The following is a 21,861-nucleotide window of genomic DNA, read 5'->3' as shown; positions in this document are numbered from 1 at the left end:
GTCCGCGTGCCAATGCAGGGGACACGGGTTTGTGCCCCGGTCCGGGAGGATCCCACGTGCCACGGAGCGGCTGGGCCTGTGAGCCATGGCCGCTGAGCCTGTGCTCCGCAACGGGAGAGGCCACAGCAGTGAGAGGCCCGTGTACCGAAAAAAAAAAAAAGCTGTGCTAGTACTGAGTCAGAAGCATCAATGATGAGCTAACAGGAAAGGTAAGACCAAGGCACAGCCTCGAAGCTTGGCTTTAATTTTGCCATGTGAAGAGGTGGGATAAGGGCATTTCATACAAAAAGGGCGTAGCATGAGAAGTCAAGGCATGTTCAAGACACTGCAACTGCACTGAGTAGACTAATAGCTAAAGCACCACGTGAGTGTGGGAAAGTTTGCAGTACGCAGGCCTCTCACTGTTGTGGCCTCTCCCGTTGCGGAGCACAGGCTCAGCGGCCATGGCTCACGGGCCCAGCCACCCTGCAGCATGGGGGATCTTCCCGGACCGGGGCACGAACTCGTGTCCCCTGCATTGGCAGGCGGACTCTCAACCACTGCGCCACCAGGGAAGCCCCATCTGGTACTTTTTAAAGTAATTTTTCAATTTGAAATACTTTTAGATTTACAGGAAAGTTGCAAAGATAGTACGGAGTTTCTGTATATCCTTCATCCAATATCCACTATGTTAACAATTTACATAACCACAGCACATTTGTCAAAACACATAAATTAACACTGATATACTACTACTGGCTAAACTAAATAGCTCCACCAGCAGGACTAGCTGGTGAACCCCAACACAATTAGACTCTGGGTACTGGAAACAGCACAAATCTTTGTTACTGAGGATTCTGCCAAGTGGAGCCTTTGGCAAAGGGAAACAGCCTCCAGATGGGTCTGCTTGATCTAGGCAGGCCTAGTGACTCTCTGGCCTGATAGTCCCATTTGGGGGTGGGTCAAACTTAAATTCCACAACTAACAAGGTAAGAAGGACCCCCAAAAGCCTTGCTTGCCAAATGGAAATGGTATATTCAAGAATACAGGGCAGGCTTGCCCCAACGGCATTTTGGCTTTATATGAAAAAGTGGCAGCCAATCCTCTGAGGGGAAATTTTATTCCTACTCCACTATCTGAAGCAAAGCTACTGGATCAATGAGGTTCCCTGAAATGCCTCAGCCTGGTTCACTAATGGTTTATAGAAGCTGAAGCTGACAGTGTCCACTGGGCTGCCATGACTGTTCAGCCTCAGAGCTATGCAGAACCAAAAGGAGACACAGCATTCTCTTCAGTGGGCAGAACTCAGATTCTTGGGCTGTTGCCAGTGGCCCAGCTGTTTGGTTTGCCACTTGGAAAATTACAACTGACAGATTAAAGGTAGCCTCTTTGGGGCTGCAAACTGAAAACAAATTTTAATTGCTAATTGAATGGTCTGGGTCACTTAATGTAGCTACCCATGGCAAGAGCCCATTCTCTAATTTAGACTGAAATCAAGCTTCCGATTAAGTCTGACTCTGTGTTTCTGATGCAGAGGATACCACTGCATGCCAGACTTAATGATTCCTGTCTGGGAGGTCTCACTGCACAGGGCACTGCCCTTTTTTGGCTCTTGGCAGATGGACTACATCAAACTTTTGATCTCCCCCTAGGGCTACTGGTGGTTCCTCAAGCTGCTGACACTTTTTCAGGTTACCAGTCAGCCCCTCATGTCCATACTACTGCGGCCCTTGAAAGTAATCTGTGTCATGTTTTTAGCTTTCTAGACTATTTGCACTGACGCTAATGAATCATTTATCAGAAAAGCTGTTCAACAATGCACTGATGATGTCTGACTCTGCTTCCATAACCTCCTCCTGGTTCACCTTACTCCTTAAACTCAGACAGTTTGGCCACTGAATGTGCTGTCCCTAAGAAAGGGATCATCATCACCTCTTAGCTGGTTGGTGCATCCTCCAGGTGGCAGCTCAGCTAAAAAGGGACCTAGAGGAGTCAAAGTTAACTCTGGTTAGGGTTTACAAAAATGTCCCTGTCCCTCTTGCACCTAACACTTCTAGATCACTAGAAGATAGTGAAGTTATAGCTAAATGGAACACCGAGATCTTTTGGCAGTGGAGAGCAACGAGCAGGCATCTGAAGAGACATACCTTAGACCCCAAGAGGTATGGGAGTGGGAGAAGCATGACCTTTTCTCTTTCAGAACTGGCCCTGGAGTCTTCTTCCCTAAGGACAATGCGCTGGTGTGGCTCTCCTAAACTGCTGGAAGCACCTTAAAATTTATGTGACTCTGAGTCTGCCATCCCCAACCAGATGGCTTTCACTACCATCTGATCCTCATCCATTCTCAGTCTCAGGCAGGCCATGTGCACCTGAGTCCCAGGGGTATGGATTTCTCTGTTCCTGCCCCTCCACCCTGGGGCATCCAAACTTCTCCTTGTATCTGTGATTGGTCTTGGGAAGCACTTTCCTGCTGCTCCACCAGCAGTAGTAGGAGTAATACCTCTGCTTGGTATTGGTATAGAGTCTTAGACACAAGGTTTCCTTCCCCCACGCTCAGGGGTAGACAGGTTTTTCTTCTACTCTTACCCCAGCAGCAGTGTGTCTCTGCCTGTGTCTTTGGGGTGAGTCTTTAACTGACCCACTCTCAGTGGCTTAAGGTTTTTACTTAATAGGAAAAAAAGATGCAAGGAAATGCATGGTATTTCATGTTTGTCTGCCTACAGCTGCCTGCAACTGAGGTGGGGGCTCTTTCTGGTCTCTTGCACAGCCTCCATCTTTCTCATGAGCACCCAGTTAATGCCCACAGGAACCAGCTTGTAAGTATAAACTCCCATTGTGTCTATGGCCCCCAGTCATTCCAGACCAACATGCTGGCCCTCACTTGTCTTTTGGTAGTTCATTGAAATTTTATCTTATTTCTGTAACAAATGCCCTACTTAGAGTACTGTTTGCATCCATAAAGTTTGAGGTTAAATTCTGTGGAGAACGGCTCCAACTTCATTGGAGTCATAGAAATCCTTCAATTTGCCATCAGTCCCATGTTCCACCCTGCATTCCAGCCCCCTTTACTCAACAGCTCTACTGAAAACATCAGTCCATTTATTTATCAAACATGACTGTCCCATGCCTATGTTGAATCCAATCTAATCTGCTTCATAATTTCTAGAAACTTGCAAAGTTTTTGGTACACCGACGGTGACGGGATTTCCTAAAGCTACCTTGGATTTTTTTTTTTATGTTCTCTTTGATAATTTAAATAGGATCCAGGAAGAGAAAGGCCAATAACATAGAATTAAATCACTATCTTAAAACAAGACTTAGTTATGAGTGCATATTTCAATAGGAACAACAAAGCAGCTCCAGAGAAGAAGGTGGTATGAGAGGCCTAGAAATATTCTATGAGGCAATTAAGGAACTAAAGATATTAAGCCTGAATAATCAAAGGTTAAGGAAGAAAAAGTAAAAAAAAAAAAAAAATACCCCTTTTAAAAATCACACTAAAATACAAAAATACTTATGGATAAACCTGACGAAGGAGGTGAAAGGCTTATATGCTGAGAACTAAAACACTGATAAAGGAAACTGAAGATGATTCAAAGAAATGGAAAGATATGCCATGCTCTTAGATTGGAAGAATTAACGTTGTTAAAATGGCCATACTACCCAAAGCAATCTACAGATTTAAGGTGACAGGGATCAAATTACCCATGATATTTTCCACAGAACTAGAACAAATAATCCTAAAATTTATATGGAACCACAGAATACCAAGAATTGCCAAAGCAATCCGGAGGAAAGAGAACAAAGCTGGAGGCATAACCCTCCCAGACTTTAGACAATACTACAAAGCTACAGTAATCAAAACAGTGTGGTATTGGCACAAAAACAGACACACGGATCAACAGAACAGAATAGACAGCCCAGAAATAGACACACACCTATGGTCAATTAATCTTCGACAAAGGAGGCAAGAATATACAATGGAGAAAAGAAAGTCTCTTCAGCAAGTGGTGCTGGGAAAGCTGGACAGCCGCATGTAAATCAATGAAGTTAGAACACACCCTCACACCACACACAAAAATAAACTCCAAATTGCTTAAATACTTAAATATAAGATGACACCATAAAAATCCTAGAAGAGAACATAGGCAAAACATTCTCTGAAATAAATTGTACCAGTATTTTCTTAGGTCAGTCTCCCAAGGCAATAGAAGTAAAAGCAAAAATAAACAAATGGGACCTAATCAAACTTATAAGCTTTTTTAAAACTCTTTATTTTATATTGGAGTATAGTTGATTAACAATGTTGTGTTAGTTTCAGGTGTACAGTACAGAGATTCAGTTATACAAATACATGTATCTATTCTTCTGCAAATTCTTTTCTCATTTAGGTTGTTACGTAATATTGAGCAGAGTTCCCTGTGCTATACAGTAGGTCCTTGTTGGTTACCCATTTTAAATATAGTAGTGTGTACATGTCAATCCCAAACTCCCTAACCATCCCTCCCTCCCACCAATCCCCCCTGGTAACCATAAGTTCGTCAAACTTACAAGCTTTTGCACAGCAAAGGAAACCATAAACAAAATGAAAAGACAACCTATGGACTGGGAGAAAATATTTGCAAATGATACAAATGACAAGGGCTTCATTTCCAAAGTATACAAACAGCTTATACAATACAGTAATAAAAAATAACCTAATCAAAAAATGGGCAGAAGACCTAAATAGGCATTTCTCCAAAGAAGACATACAGATGGCCAATAGGCACATGAAAAGATGCTCAACATTGCTAACTATTAGAGAAATGCAAATCAAAAACCTACAATGAGGTACCACCTCACACTGGTCAGAATGGCCATCATTAAAAAGTCTACAAATAAATGCTGGAGAGGATGTGGAGATAAGGGAACCCTTCTACACTCTTGATAGGAATGTAAATTAGTGCAGCCACTATGGAAAACAATATGGAGGTTCCTTAAAAAATTGAAAATAGAGTTGCCATATGATCCAGCAATCCCACTCCTGGGCATATATCCATATAAAACTATAATTCGAAAAGATACACGCACCCCAATGTTCATAGCAGCACTACTTACAACAGCCAAGACACGGAAGCAACCTAAAGGTCCACTGAGAGATGAATGGATAGAGAAGATGTGGTATGTATACACAGGGGAATACTACTCAGCCATTAAAAAGAATGAAATAATGCCATTTGCAGCAACATGGATGGACCTAGAGATGATCATACTAAGTGAAGTAAGTCAGAAAGAGAAAGACAAATACCATATGATATCACTTATATGTGGAATCTAAAATATGACACAAATGAACTTATTTACGAAACAGACACAGGAAACAAACTTATGGTTACCAAAGGGGAAAGAGGGTGGGAGAGAGATAAACTAGGAGTTTGGGATTAGCAGATACAAACTACTATATATAAAATAAACAACAAGGTCCTACTGTATAGCACAGGGAACTATATTCAATATTCTGTAATAAACCATAATGAAAAAGAATATGTATATATATATATGTATAACTGAATCACTCTGTTGTACACCAGAAACTATCACAACATTGTAAATCAACTATACTTCAGTTTAAAAAAAAGATTAAAGAAGACATGGTAGCAACTCTAAGTGTTTCTACAAGTTGTTATGCAGAATACGAAGTGGTTATTTGCCTTCCATACATGAATTAGGAAAAGGACCACCATTTTGAAGAAAGTTAGGACTGTATGAAGAGGGAATCAACCCCACCAGAAATTACTCTTTTGTTACCAGAGGTGTTAAAACAGACAATGGTCTACTAAATCTGAAAATGTCTGAGGGTCTCTTAAGCCATGAAAAACAAACAATGATTTTATGATCCTTTCCATTTGCTCTGAACATGAGATCCAGTCTCAACTCACTACCCCCAAATACATCTCCACCCTCTTCCTTTCATAGCTAAATGGCAGCAGTGGAGCATAAAGGAACACAGTGGAGATTCTGCTCCTGTGTGCTAACCAGTTTTGTGACTTGAGCAGGCCTTTAAACTTCCTCACCCTTTGTTTCCTTACCTAGGACTTGTTGTAAGAATGGTGTATGTAAAGGTGATTTCAAAAGTATAAAGTATGTAGCAGGCAATACTTGACTAGCCAATGTCCTACACCAGAGATATGCAAACCCTGGCTGAATCACCTGGGGAGCTTTAGGAGAAAAAAAGCTATTCCAGCAGACCAAGTAAAGCAGAATCTCTGGGGAATGAGGCACAAGCTCCACAATTTTTAAAAAGCTCTCCAGGTAATTCTTTTGTGCAGCCAGGGTGGGGAAACACTGTCCTATACAAATCAGGTTTGCACCTTGCCTCCTCTTCTTTCTATCACTCTGCAGAATATTCTGCTCCACCTCTACCCTTCCAGCCAACTCAGGACAACTAGCAAATAATGCTGTCCAAAGGCAACAACTGGTGGCTGTCAAAGTGAATTATGTGGTCTCTTTCTCCTAAGGATGCCACAGGCATCTTGCAATTCTATCCTGTTAAAAGATGAGTTAATCTCATCTTACTTTTTCTCATAGAGATATACACAGATCTTTTTTTAATCCCCTTTACCCTACTGTTCTCTCAACTCTTGACCATCTCAGAGAAACAACCTTCCCTCTCTTATCATTTGCTTTCAAAGTCCAACAACATTAGCAGAGTAACAGTAGTACTTAGTAGAAGAAGCAACTACTATTTACTATTACTTTATACCAGCAACCATGCTAAGCATATTAATATTACGTTTAATTTTTACAACAGTTCCGTGAACAAGGTTTACAGAAGTGACAGACAAAAAAAACAAAGCTAGGGAAGTTAAATAACTGGCCTAACACCATATAGCTGATTTAGTTTTTAGCTAGAATCTTCCTGTACTTTAGAGTATAAGTCCAAAGTTTCTGCTCTTAACTATTACACCACATTGCCTCCCTGACTACTTTGATATTTATTTTACTTTAGCAGTATTATTTTTGTAATTTAAAAATGACCAGCAGGGGCTTCCCTGGTGGCGCAGTGGTTGAGAGTCTGCCTGCCGATGCAGGGGACACGGGTTCGTGCCCCGGTCCAGGAAGATCCCACGTGCTGTGGAGCGGCTGGGCCCGTGAGCCATGGCTGCTGAGCCTGTGCGTCTGGAGCCTGTGCTCCGCAACGGGAGAGGCCACAACAGTGAAAGGCCCGCGTACCGCAAAAAAAAAAAAAAAAAAAAAAAAAAAGACCAGCAACAAAATGTAAAGGAGATACATATAAATTGACATTTGAATATAAAAATATGTGTCTCTTTTACATGTCAGAGTAACCAAATTTTCCCTTGGAATAATGTATCTTAAAACATTGGGGGGGGGGGAATTCCCTGGTGGTCCAGTGGTTAGGACTCCATGCTTCTAGCACAGGGGGCCCAGGTTTGATCCCTGGTGGGGGAACTAAGATCCCGCAAGCTGCACAGCATGGCCAAAAATAAAAAAATTTTTGAACACTGATTATATAAAAAATATGTAGAAAAATGTTAATCGTGATACTATTATTTACTATTTAACAAGAAAGAAATCTATACAAAACAAAAACCAAGAACAACAAGAATGCTGGTAGTGTATCCCTATCTCAGAAAAGTAAATTCTTACAAACGCCATATACATAACATCCTCTTTCTCATCCCATGACATATGTTTCCTTTACTTGGATTGCCATTCATATCAGCGTCTTCCATTTCAAACTTTCTCTTTCAAGGTCCAGGGCAGGTGTCACTTTCTCCAGGAGGTCCCTGACACCTGCAGGTCAAATTAATTGCTTCCTCCTCTAGATTCTCAAGAGACTTCTCCATGCTTCTATAGAGCACTTTAAAAGGTTCTGTAATTGTTTGCTATCCATCTGTTCTACCAGACTATGAGCCCTTGGAGGACAAGAGCTTTGTGTGTTTATCTTTCTATGCTCAGAACTGGCAGAGTACCCAGCACAAACACTTAAAAATGTCTGGAAAAACTGGAGTAGAGAAAAAGCAGAGAGGTAAGATCAGGACTTGGGGAAAGACAAGAGTCATTTACAAATCTTTCTGTTATCCATCCTTCACATATAGTTATATCAGCTTTCTGTGGAGGTCTTTAAAGCTATATATTCAACATGGCTAATAATCACCTATACTTCATTTCTGATTACCTTTTCAGTTTACTCAGCTTCTACCAATAAGAAACCAAGTATGTTTAGGTATGTAAACTCACACATATTTGCTGACTGTAGTCCATAAAAATTTGCCTTACAAAGTTGTTTACAGGAATGCATATCACTGAAATATAGGTGCCCACTATAATTTTTTTTTTAATTTTTGTGCTATGCGGGCCTCTCACTGTTGTGGCCTCTCCCGTTGCGGAGCACAGGCTCCGGACACGAAGGCTCAGCGGCCATGGCTCACGGACCCAGCCGCTCCGCGGCATGTGGGATCTTCCCGGACCGGGGCACGAACCCGTGTCCCCTGCATCGGCAGGCGGACTCTCAACCACTGCGCCACCAGGGAAGCCCTGCCCAAATAATTTTAAACACTAGATGGATTTAATATTTCTAAGCCTTAAATGACTGGATTTTTTAAAAAAATCTATAAACATCCTCTCTTAAAGACAAGATTTAAGATTAGAGTTAAAAATAAAGAAACAGGGAATTTCCTCACAGTCCAGTGGTTAGGACTTGGTGCTTTCACTGCGGTGGCCCTGGTTTAGTCCCTGGTCCGGGAACTAAGATTCCCATAAGCCTTGCATTGGGGGTGGGGTTGGGGGGGAGGAAGGAAAGAACAGATGTACTGAAGAACTAAAGACCTAAAATAGCTAAACCTACACACTTTTAAAATAAATACCATACACATGGTAAAGAAACCCCTACTTTATTAGTTTATCATGAAATAAATTAACCAATCATGATTCCTGTGACTAGGAAGGCAAGTAGTGTGGCTACAGAACTGATTTAATACTGTATGACTTTGGAAAAATGATGCTGATGATAAAAAAAATAATGACCACAACAAAAAGGATTACAAAGATGGAAGCAACTCACCTTTATTGAGCCCTATCGGTCAGGGACTTCAAATACAGTAACTCACCGACTGCCACCACTACCTTATATATAAGGTACTACACTATTACCCACATTTTACAGATGAGGAAATCAAAACTCATCGTGGTAAAGGAACTTGCTTAAGGTCACACAACTAACAAGTGGCAGAACTGAGATTAGAACTTAGGTAGCCGAACTCTCTACACTACACTGTCTCCCAGTGTACATAGATAAGATGCTCACATTCTCTGTACCTTGATTGCCACCTCTATAAACAAGAGTATTACCTAACTCCTCAGGGTTGTTGTAAATACTACACGTAATATGTAACATATCCACACTAAAAAACACTAAATATAATTTTTTATCTATTAGACTGACAAAATAACAATAGCTAACATTTAACAAAACTTACCATGTGTCAGGTACTTTTCTTAAGAGTTTTACATGTATTGTTTCTATTAAGTCTCACAAGAATTCTATGAGGTAACTATTATTACTATCACTGTTTTTCAGAGGAGAAAACAGAGGCATGGCGAGATTAAATAATTTGTCCAAGGTAACAAAGTCGGCAAATGTTAAAGGCGGGATTAGAATCCATGCAGGCTTAATTAAGGGTCTTAATCTGCACCTTGATGATAATTAAAAAGAAATAGGCCTACAGATATGTTGTCAGTTGATTTCAACAAAAATATCAAGATAATTCACTGGGGAAAGAATAGTCTTTTCAACAAATTGTGCTTAAAGAACTGGACACCCATTTAAAAAAAAAAGAATCTCAAACTTGTACCATATACAAAAATTAACTCTAAATGGATCATATCTAATGTACATGTAAGGGCTAAATTATGAAACTTCCTGAAGAAAGCAAAGAAGAAACTCTCTGTGACTTTGGTTAAGGCAAGACTTTTTAGGACACAAATGGCACAAACCATTAAAAATGTTTCGATAAATTGAACTTCATCAAAATCTAAAACCCCTGCTCTCATAAAGACAGTGTTAAGAGAATGAAAAGACAAGCTACAGACTAGGAGGAAATATCTGCAAAACATATGTGATAAAGGACACATATGCAGCATATCTAAAGAACTACAGATTCGACTCAATAAGAAGACAATCCCTGCTTTCAAAAATGCGCAAAAGATCTGAATAGACACGTCAAACGATACACAGATGGCAAATAAGCATATGACAAGATGTTCAATGACACTGATCATCAGGGAAGTGAATACAAAAACCACAATAAGATATCACTACATGCCTATTAGAATGTCTGGAATTAAAAAAAAAATGCTGGCAAAGATGCTGGGCAACCAAAACTCTCACACATTGCTGGTGGGAAGGCAAAGAGATAATTTGGAAAAGTCTGGTAACTTCTTATGAAGTTAAATATACATTTACCATAACAACACCCCAACAATAACCCTTGGGGATTTACTCAAGAGAAATAAAGACCTATTTCCAGATAAAAATCTGTCATTTGATGGTTATAGCAGGTTTAGACACTATGTCTAAAGTTCCAAAACCTGGAAGTAACCCAAATGCCTTTTGCAGATGAATGGGTAAACAAATTGTGGTAACACATTTATACAACGGAATACTACTTGGCAAGAAAGAGAAATATATGCAACGCCATGGATGAATCACAAAAGTATTCTGTTAAGTGAAAGAAGCCACAAAGATACAAAAGGCTACCTATTGTGTATTTCATTTATATAATATTCTGGAAAGACAAAACTATAGAGACAGAAATCTGATCAGTGGTTGCCAGTAGCTAAGGGTAAGGTGAAGGGACAAAGGAAAATTTTAGGTGATGGAAATGTTCCATATCCCAATCTACATGGCTATATACATTTGTCAAAACTCATCAAACTGTATTAAAAAGGGGTGAATTATATCTCAATAAACCCAACTTAAAACAAAAATATAAAGCAACTAACACATGCCTGTCACATGGAGAGTGCTAAATAAATCCGTTTCCTTACTCAACCCAATCCCAGGGAACAACATAATTAAGGAGAAGGCAGAGCATTAAAATCTTTCTCAGGCTTTTCTTGTGATAAAGGTACTCTTGCCAGAAAATACTGAAAGTGAGGCCTTTTAGTCAGAAACCTTACGACTATTTTAAGTCTGAACAGTCTGGTTGGGGAAGCTTGAGCTGCTCTAACATACATCATCCCCAGGCAGTGACAGACTGCTATCCTAAGACTACAGAGAAGTCTGTTTCAGCAGAAGGGAATCTGGGTCAATCCTTATCACATTATAACACTTTCTTATATACTACTATCTCCTCACCTTTCTTTGGGTACCTGTTTTTGCAGTGGCCAACTCACCCTATCTGATAATGCTTACTGCTTAGTTCTTCGTGACTCCAACCAGCAACCTTGACACCTTCATGTATTGCACATTCATTCAACAAACATTTATAGGGCACCAATGTGTGTAAGGACGAGTGGTACAAAAATAAAATGAACCCCTTAAATGAGCTCAGAGACTTTCTAATATTTAAGGGACACCACCAGCCAAGAGAGTCACACACAACAATCATGATTAAATATTATGATTAATGTTACTAACAGAATAAAAATGTTCTAAGTCATATGAGAATAATTTTTAAGTAGTATTCAAATAATCTTCAATTTTGAACACTTCCCCAAAGATGACCATATTAAAACATGTTATTAACGCACTAGAATTTTACAGAAAGGAAAAGTCACATAGAAATAAGAAAACTATGAAATATATGTAATTCAAAGCCAATTTTAAAATAGTTGATCCAATTCTAGCTTTCTTATTTAGAATATATACTAACAGAACCTTTTAAAGAGCCAACAGTCTATTATTTTGAACTTCAAGTAAAATATATCCTAAGGTTAATCTACATTTATTCATAAGTCTTATAGAAAGGCAGGAAAACCTAAGTTTTGGGGTTGATGTTTTCAATATTTCCTTAAAAATCTAAAATCTTTTACATTGTCTGATGATCACCTTAGAAATCTATTACAATTCTATCCACTGCCCCCCAACTCATCACTAAATTGAGAATGTGGTATTTTCATAAAGATTTCTGTTGCTTAGTCTCATCTACTGGCTCTGTCAAATATGTTCTTATTGTCTATGTAGCAGGAAAAATACAGGTTTACAGAACATCCACAGTATGCTAGATCCCAGGCAATAAGTAGTGTCATCCCTGTTTTACATATATAGATATACATACATATGCATATGTTCATACACACACACAAATAAGTTCCACATGGTTAAGCTGCATAGCTGGGTAGTAGCACAGCAGTATTCTAACACACAGTTCTGAACATACATGATTCAGAAAGGTTATATCCCACTTGTATGCTATAAAAATTAAATGATATCAGAAATAGTCTTCACTGGTACATTTCTCCAATTCAAAGTAAGAGTCAAATGATACATATTGACCCAGTACTAACTTAAATCTCTAAAACACAACTGGAATACTGGTCTAGATAGAACTGAAGTCTCAACTGTAGGGACCTGAGTAATAAATGCTTGGGTTGTTATATGTGCAGTACAACACTACAGCTGAGTCTACAGCTCCAATGCTTAACAAAAATTTCTTAATTACACAGTTGAAAACAGTAACAAGCTCTAAAATTCTAAAAAGGTAATAAAGCTCTAAAATTAAAAATGGTATTTTTTTCCTCCTAAAGCCACTAGCTGTTGCTTTTCTCTCCTTCTCCCTTCTCTCTTCCACATTTTAGACAGAGCCACTGTCATGGGCTTCAGCACTTCGTACTCACATAACCAGTCTTTAGTACCTCCACAATTGTGAGGCTGAAACAACCCACATTACACCATAATATCAAATGGTAGCAACATGTATCTGAAGTGGCCTCTTGCCTATCACCTTATGGCTCATATAGCATGCCCTGTGTATTTAAAATTTCATCAAATTTTTGAAAAGCAGAAAGCAAACCTACCATGATTAAGGAAGGCTTTGGCAAGGATGATTCTGCTGGTGCAGAAGACATCAGAAGTAAAAATCACAAATGGTTAAAAATACAATGCAATGATCTTTTTTAGTTTTGTTAAGGAGATGGGAGGCGAAGCAAACAGACTAAGAAAAGAATTATCTGTTCAACAGAGCTTTCTGAGATGTATGTGCATTGTCCAACACAGTAGTCACTAGCCATACATGGCTTTGAGCACTTGAAATGTGGCTGTGTGACTAAGCAACTGAATTTTTTACTTTACTTAACTTTTATTAATTTAAATTTACTTTTTATTAATGTAAATATAAATTTAAATAGTCACATGTAGCTAATGGCTACTATATTAGACAACACAGCTCTAAGAACCAAAAAAGTCTAAAATGTCTGTGGTTAGTCTCAGGATGATAAAGTAGACATGGCAAAATTTGAAGACTATGTCAGAAGTATTTAGACAAATAGCCTGGTGTAGGGAGGGCACTTAGAGACAAGTTCCAATGGTATTGGGCATGAAAAAATTTTAACCCAATCAATAACTGAGAATTTACTAAAGGAGCAAACACTGCCTTTGAAGGCTCTGTGCTATACATGGATGCTTATTTCAATAAGATCTTAAACCTTGAATTGGACTTAAATTAGATATATACAAGATTATCTTCAATCTTCAGCTATTTTATAAACTAAGTAGGAGGATAAGTACCTCCTAAGTACTACAGTCTGCATTAGCTGTCAATTCTTCAGAAGTTTAAAAAAACTGACAATTCTGCAGCCTGTGGAAGGAAAACCACATTCACAGAAAGATAGACAAGATGAAAAGGCAGAGGACTTTGTACCAGATGAAGGAACAAGACAAAACCCCAGAAAAACAACTAAATGAAGTGGAGATAGGCAACCTTCCAGAAAAAGATTTCAGAATAATGATAGTGAAGATGATCCAGGACCTCGGAAAAGGAATGGAGGCAAAGATCGAGAAGATGCAAGAAATGTTTAACAAAGACCTAGAAGAATTAATGAACGCCTAGAAGAATTAAAGAACAAACAAACAGAGATGAATAATACAATAACTGAAATGAAAAATACACCAGAAGGAATCAATAGCAGTAAAACTGAGGCAGAAGAACAGATAAATGACCTGGAAGACAGAATACTGGAATTCACTGCTGCAGAACAAAATAAAGAAAAAAGAATGAAAAGAAATGAAGACAGCCTAAGAGACCTCTGGCACAACATTAAATGCAACAACATTCGCATTATAGGGGTCCCAGAAGGAGAAGAGAGAGAGAAAGGACCTGAGAAAACATTTGAAGAGATTAGAGTCGAAAACTTCCCTAACATGGGAAAGGAAATAGCCACCCAAGTCGAGGAAGTGCAGAGAGTCACAGGCAGGATAAACCCAAGGAGAAACATGCTGAGAGACAGAGTAATCAAACTGACAAAAATTAAAGACAAAAAAAAAATTATTGAAAGCAACAAGGGAAAAACAACAACATACAAGGGAACTCCCATAAGGTTAACAGCTGATTTCTCAGCAGAAACTCTACAAGCCAGAAGGGAGTGACATAATATATTTAAAGTGATGAAAGGGAAGAAACTACAACCAAGATTACTCTACACGGCAAGGATCTCATTCAGATTCAACAGAGAAACCAAAAGCTTTACAGACAAGCAAAAGCTAAGAGAAATCAACACCACCAAACCAGCTCTACAACAAATGATAAAGGAACTGCTCTAAGTGGCAAACACAAGAGAAGAAAAGGACCTACAAAAACAAATCCATAACAATTAAGAAAATGGTAACAGGAACATACGTATCGATAATTACCTTAAACATGAATGGACTAAATGCTCCAACCAAAAGACACAGGCTTCCTGAATGGATACAAAAACAAGACCCATATACATGATGTCTACAAGAGACCCACTTCAGACCTAGGGACACATACAGACTGAAAGTGAGGGGATGGAAAAAGATATTCCATGGAAATGGAAATCAAAAGAAAGCTGGAGTAGCAATACTCATATCAGATAAAATAGACTTTAAAATAAAGAATGTTACAAGAGACAAGGAAGGACACTACATAATGATGAAGGGATCAACCCAAGAAGAAGATATAACAATTATAAATATATATGCACCCAACATAGGAGCACCTCAATACATAAGGCAACTGCTAACAGCTATAAAAGAGGAAATCAACAGTTAACACAGCAATAGTGGGAGACTTCAACACCTCACTTACACCAATGGACAGATCATCCAAACAGAAAATTAATAAGGGAGCACAAGCTTTAAATGACACAATAGACCAGATAGATTTAATTGATATTTATAGGACATTCCATCCAAAAACAGCAGATTACACTCTCTTCTCAAGTGCGCATGGAACATTCTCCAGGACAGATCACATCTTGGGTCACAAATCAAGCCTCAGTAAATTTAAGAAAATTGAAATCACATCAAGCATCTTTTCTGACCACAACGCTATGAGATTAGAAATCAATTACAGAGGAAAAAACGTAAAAAACACAAACACATGGAGGCTAAACAATACGTTACTAAATAACCAAGAGATCACTGAAGAAATCAAAGAGGAAATCAAAAAATACCTAGAGACAAATTACAATGAAAACATGGCCATCCAAAACCTATGAGATGCAGCAAAAGTAGTTCTAAGAGGGAAGTTTAAAGCAATACAAGCCTACCTCAAGAAACAAGAAAAATCTCAAATAAACAATCTAACCTTACACCTAAACGAACTAGAGAAAGAAGAAACAAAACCCAAAGTTAGTAGAAGAAAAGAAATCATAAAGATCAGAGCAGAAATAAATGAAATAGAAACAAAGAAAATAGCAAAGATCAATAAAACTAAAAGCTGGTTCTTTGAGAAGATAAACAAAATTGATAAACCATTAGCCAGACTCATCAAGAAAAAGAGGGAGAGGACTCAAATCAATAAAATTAGAAATGAAGAAGGAGAAGTTACAACAGACACCGCAGAAATACAAAGCATACTAAGAGACTACTACAAGCAACTCTATGCCAATAAAATGGACAACCTGGAAGAAACAGACAAATTCTTAGAAAGGTCTAACCTTCCAAGACTGCACCAGGAAGAAATAGAAAATATGAACAGACCAATCACAAGTAATGAAATTGAAACTGTGATTGAAAATCTTCCAACAAACAAAAGTCCAAGACCAGATGGCTTCACAGGTGAATTCTATCAAACATTTAGAGAAGAGCTAACACCCGTCCTCCTCAAACTCTTTCAAAAACTGCGGAGGAAGGAACACTCCCAAACTCATTATGTGAGGCCACCATCACCCTGATAACAAAACCATATAAAGATACTACAAAAAAAGAAAATTACAGACCAATATCACTGAAGAATATAGTTGCAAAAATCCTCAACAAAATACTAGCAAACAGAATCCAACAATACATTAAAAAGATCATACACCACGATCAAGTGGGATTTATCCCAGGGATGCAAGGGTTCTTCAATATACACAAATCAATCAACGTGATACACCATATTAACAAACTGAAGAAGAAATACCTTATGATCATCTCAATAGATGCAGAAAAAGCTTCCGACAAAATTCAACACCCATTTATGATAAAAACTCTCCAGAAAGTAGACATAGAGGGAACCTACCTCAACGTAATAAAGGCCATATATGACAAACCAACAGCAAACATCATTCTCAATGGTGAAAAACTGAAAGCGTTTCCTCTAAGATCAGGAACAAGCCAAGGATGTCCACTCTTGCCACTATTATTCAACATAGTTTTGGAAGTCCTAGCCACAGCAATCAGAGAAGAAAAAGAAATAAAAGGAATACAAATTGGAAAAGAAGAAGTAAAACTGTCACTGTTTGCAGAGGACATGATACTACACATAGACAATCTTAAAGATGCTACCAGAAAACTACTAGAGCTAATCAATGAATTTGGTAAAGTAACAGGATACAAAATTAATGCACAGAAATCTCCTGCATTCCTATATACTAACGATGAAAAATCTGACAGAGAAATTAAGGAAACACTCCCATTTACCACTGCAACAAAAAAGAATAAAATACCTAGGAATAAACCTACCTAGGGAGACTAAAGACCTGTATGCAGAAAACTATAAGACACTGAGGAAAGAAATTAAAGATGATACAAATAGATGGAGAGATATACCATGTTCTTGGATTACAAGAATCAATATTGTGAAAATGACTATACTACCCAAAGCAATCTACAGATTCAATGCAATCCCTATCAAATTACCAATGGCATTTCTTACAGAAATAGAACAAAAAATTTCACAATTTGTATGGAAACACCAAAGACCCTGAATAGCCAAAGCAATCTTGAAAATGAAAAACGGAGCTGGAGGAATCAGGCTCCCTGACTTCAGACTATACTACAAAGCTACAGTAATCAAGACAGTAGGGTACTGGCACAAAAACAGAAATATAGATCAATGCAACAGGATAGAAAGCCCAGAGATAAACCCACGCACATATGGACACCTTATCTTTGATAAAGGAGGCAGGAATGTACAGAGGAGAAAGGACAGCCTCTTCAATAAGTGGTGCTGGGAAACTGGACAGCTACATGTAAAAGTATGAGATTAGATCACTCCCTAACACCATACACAAAAATAAGCTCAAAATGGATTAAAGACCTAAATGTAAGGCCAGAAACTATCAAACTCTTAGAGGAAAACACAGGCAGAGCTCTCTATGACATAAATCACAGCAAGATCCTTTTTGACCCATCTCCTAGAGAAATGGAAATAAAAACAAAAATAAACAAATGGGACCTAATGAAACTGCAAAGCTTCTGCACAGCAAAGGAAACCATAAACAAGACCAAAAGACAACCCTCAGAATGGGAGAAAATATTTGCAAAGAAGCAACTGACAAAGGATTAATCTCCAAAATTTACAAGCAGCTCACGCAGCTTAATAACAAAAAAACAAACAACCCAATCCAAAAATGGGCAGAAGACCTAAACAGACATTTCTCCAAAGAAGATATACAGACTGCCAACAAACACATGAAAGAATGCTCCACATCATTAATCATTAGGGAAATGGAAATCAAAACTACCGTGAGATATCATCTCACACCAGTCAGAATGGCCATCATCAAAAAATCTAGAAACAATAAATGCTGGAGAGGGTGTGGAGAAAAGGGAACCCTCTTGCACTGCTGGTGGGAATGTGAATTGGTACAGCCACTATGGAGAACAGTATGGAGGTTCCTTAAAAATCTACAAATAGAACTACCATATGACCCAGCAATCCCACTACTGGGCATATACCCTGAGAAAACCATAATTCAAAAAGAGTCATGTACCAAAATGTTCATTGCAGCTCTATTTACAATAGCCCGGAGATGGAAACAACCTAAGTGTCCATCACCAGATGAATGGATAATGAAGATGTGGCATATATATACAATGGAATATTAGTCATAAAAAGAAACGAAATTGAGCTATTTGTAATGAGGTGAATAGACCTAGAATCTGTCATACAGAGTGAAGTAAGTCAGAAAGAGAAAGACAAATACCGTATGCTAACACATATATATGGAATTTAAGGGAAAAAAATGTCATGAAGAACCTAGGGGTAACACAGGAATAAAGACACAGACCTACTAGAGAATGGACTTGAGGATATGGGGAGGGGGAAGGGTAAGCTGTGACAAAGCGAGAGAGACATAGACATATATACACTACCAAACGTAAGGTAGATAGCTAGTGTGAAGCAGCAGCATAGCCCAGGGAGGTCAGCTCGGTGCTTTGTGACCGCCTGGAGGGGTCGGATGGGGGGGGTGGGAGGGAGGGAGACACAAGAGGGAAGAGATATGGGAACATATGTATAACTGATTCACTTTGTTATAAAGCAGAAACTAACACACCATTGTAAAGCAATTATACTCCAATAAAGATGTAATAAATAAATAAATAAACAAATAAAAAACCGAATCCGCCTGCCAATGCAGGGGACACGGGTTCGAGCCCTGGTCCAGGAAGATCCCACGTGCTGCAGAGCAACTAAGCCCATGCGCCACACTACTGAGCCTGTGTTCTAGAGCCCACGAGCTACAACTACTGAGCCCACATGCCACAACTACTGAAGCCTGCTCGCCTAGAGCCCGTACTCCGCAACAAGAAAAGCCACCACAATGTGAATCCTGCGCACCGCAACGAAGACCCAGCAATGGCAAAAACAAATTAATTAATTTATTTTAAAAAACAGCAACAAAAAAACAATGTACTGATCTTGCCCTATGAGTGAGAACACTTTTTTTTTTAATGGAATTGATCAAATACTAGATGGTAACATTAACACAATCCCTTTGTGAAGGTGGTGGAATTATTGGTGATTTTTTCCTCTTTTTTTCTTTCTAGTGTTCTTTTCTATTATGGTTTTCAATTCAAGTGTTAAAGAATTATTGACCGGACCCTCTATTTCTTTATATTTTTAATTAGCTAATAAAATTTACCTCAAAATTAAGAACTCAGCATCTTTGATTTGTTTAGTGATTTTAAAAATATAATGCATTTTCTCGGGCTTCCCTGGTGGCACAGTGGTTAAGAGTCCGCCTGCCAATGCAGGGGACACGGATTCGTGTCCCGGTCCGGGAAGATCCCACGTGCCGCGGAGCAGCTGGGCCCGTGAGCCATGGCTGCTGAGCCTGCGCGTCCGGAGCCTGTGCTACGCAACGGGAGAGGCCACAACAGTGAGAGGCCCGTGCACCGCAAAAAAAAAATAATAATAATGCATTTTCTCAATTATAAATAACATACACAGTAAGACGACCTATTAAGGGTAATTAATGTGTATCTGGGAAATAAAGCTAGAATCAGGAAAAAAAACTTTAAAAACTTTTTATTATTGAAATTACCTAAACATTTTCCTCTAATATGTTTCCTATTAAACAACTGGGTATAGGCATACATAATCCTTTATAAAAGGGAAAATGAACCAATTTTATATGTATATTAATAATTGAATATTTACTGGTTTAATCAGTTTACAATCATCTCATGCTATCAAAAACACCTTTAATATTCTCCACTTATGGCACTAAGCTTTTTGTCCTCCAGTTTTACGCATTAAACACAATGTTTGTTTAGGTTATTCTTAACTGCTCAAAGGCAAGCACCACATTCCAGATGATACTACAGAACATGCTTATACTGAGCAGTGGGATTTACTGCATAATATTCTAATAGAAGATACATGCAGTGTTCTGAAATAAACTATCTAAATACTTTCAACAAGAATACTTTAAGTTTTTCATTTATAAGTTTAAGAAAAATATCTAAATGGAAATTTTATAACCTCTACCAAAGAAAAAAAATCTCATAACCTCTTTCTCTTGCCACAAGCATGAAGCCACTTACCATTCATAGCTGTGGGAAACTGAGCCATCATCGTCCTGAATTTTCCTTGCTAGCACTCAGCCATCTACAACATGAAAACATTGTGCCATTAATAACACAACAAGGGCAGATTGCAGCTTAGTGCTTCCGCTAAGGAGTAGGAATGTCTGTCCCCTTCAGCTCACACTTCCAACAAAAAACAATGCAGGGCTTCGGCAGCAGCCGAACAGACAATTTACATTTGGGGAAGGGTAGGAGATTTTGTTGAGTAATGGTACTGCCTTTAAAATAAAACTATTTAAAAGAAAAACAGTCATATTTAATAGCAAATACTTAATAGAGAAACCTTTGGCATGAACCAATTTTGTAGAAATTAATTTGGGAAAGAGGAGGGTTGTTACAGCTAGGCAAGAATTTATTTCAAAGAAATCAACTCTATAAATTAATTGTACAATAACATGGAAATCCATAATACTCTTCTTCAAAAAACAAATCCCCAAACAAGAAAAATATCCAAAATAAATGTAGCACAGCTGTAATTAAGTTCTACAGGTTTATAAAAATGGACTAAAAGTAACTATTAAAAGATGTATGTTGGGCTTCCCTGGTGGTGCAGTGGTTAAGAATCCGCCTACCAGTGCAGGGGACATGGGTTCGAGCCCTGGTCTGGGAAGATCCCACATGCCGCGGTGCGCGGGCTTCTCATTTAAATATTAACATTTTTAGAAGCCTGAGGAAAAATGTTTGCACAAGCCATCTGAACAAAGAAGGCATAAAGAGTTGCATGTCGTGGTGGAAGGTGTCACCAGAGCAGTTGGCTGAGTAGCTGCCGAGAAGTGTTACAAGGTACCATATCATAGTGAATGCAGTGTAAGTCACGAAAAAACTGGTATATAAATCCAGTTTGTTCATTTATAACGATAAATTTAATGACTAAGAGAACAAACAGCAGCTTTTCTTCCTATAAAGCAAACGATCAGGGCTTCCCTGGTGGCGCAGTGGTTGCGAGTCCGCCTGCCAATGCAGGGGACACGGGTTCATGCCCCGGTCCGGAAGATCCCACGTGCCGCGGAGCGGCTGGGCCTGTGAGCCATGACCGCTGAGCCTGCGCGTCCGGAGCCTGTGCTCCGTAGCAGGAGAGGCCAAAACAGGGAGAGGCCCGCGTACCGAAAAAAAAAAAAAAAAAAAAAAGCAAACGATCATCTACTAAATTTTGGCCCGATCATTGTGTGGTGAGCAAAGGGATTTAACTGTGATTAAAATGTTTAACGGTATCAGGCATCAGCAGTCTGACACATCTACCTACACAACAGGGATAAGCAAGGACTGGGCAGTAGGGATGAGCAAACCCCCAATAATGCTTGGAATGGCACTGCCAGTTTCAGTCTTCTGACTCCCAGCTTTTCTGTACGTTACCATGATAAACCACCCTCCCTCTCAAAGTGCACATTCTTTTTTTAAGC

The 21,861-nt window shown here is 38.8% G+C and overlaps 1 protein-coding gene across 3 annotated transcripts in view; it reads right to left on the bottom strand.

The window, feature by feature from the left end:
• Window positions 1–21,861, bottom strand: part of ITSN2 (intersectin 2) — a 160,217-nt gene that overhangs the window by 113,555 nt on the left and 24,801 nt on the right. For all 3 annotated transcript variants that reach the window (XM_029231744.1, XM_029231742.1, XM_029231743.1), the window contains exon 2: window positions 20,420–20,483. In XM_029231744.1, the coding sequence (XP_029087577.1) occupies window positions 20,420–20,450 (31 nt within the window). In that variant the 5' untranslated portion in view covers window positions 20,451–20,483. The remainder of the gene's footprint in view (window positions 1–20,419; window positions 20,484–21,861) is intronic.

Source organism: Monodon monoceros, unplaced genomic scaffold (assembly GCF_005190385.1).
Source record: "Monodon monoceros isolate NGI ecotype Baffin Bay Population unplaced genomic scaffold, NGI_Narwhal_1 Super_Scaffold_19, whole genome shotgun sequence".
NCBI classification, from domain to species: domain Eukaryota; kingdom Metazoa; phylum Chordata; class Mammalia; order Artiodactyla; family Monodontidae; genus Monodon; species Monodon monoceros.
The sequence above is the reverse complement of the archived record's forward strand: the minus strand, read 5'-3'. Positions and strand labels throughout refer to the sequence as shown.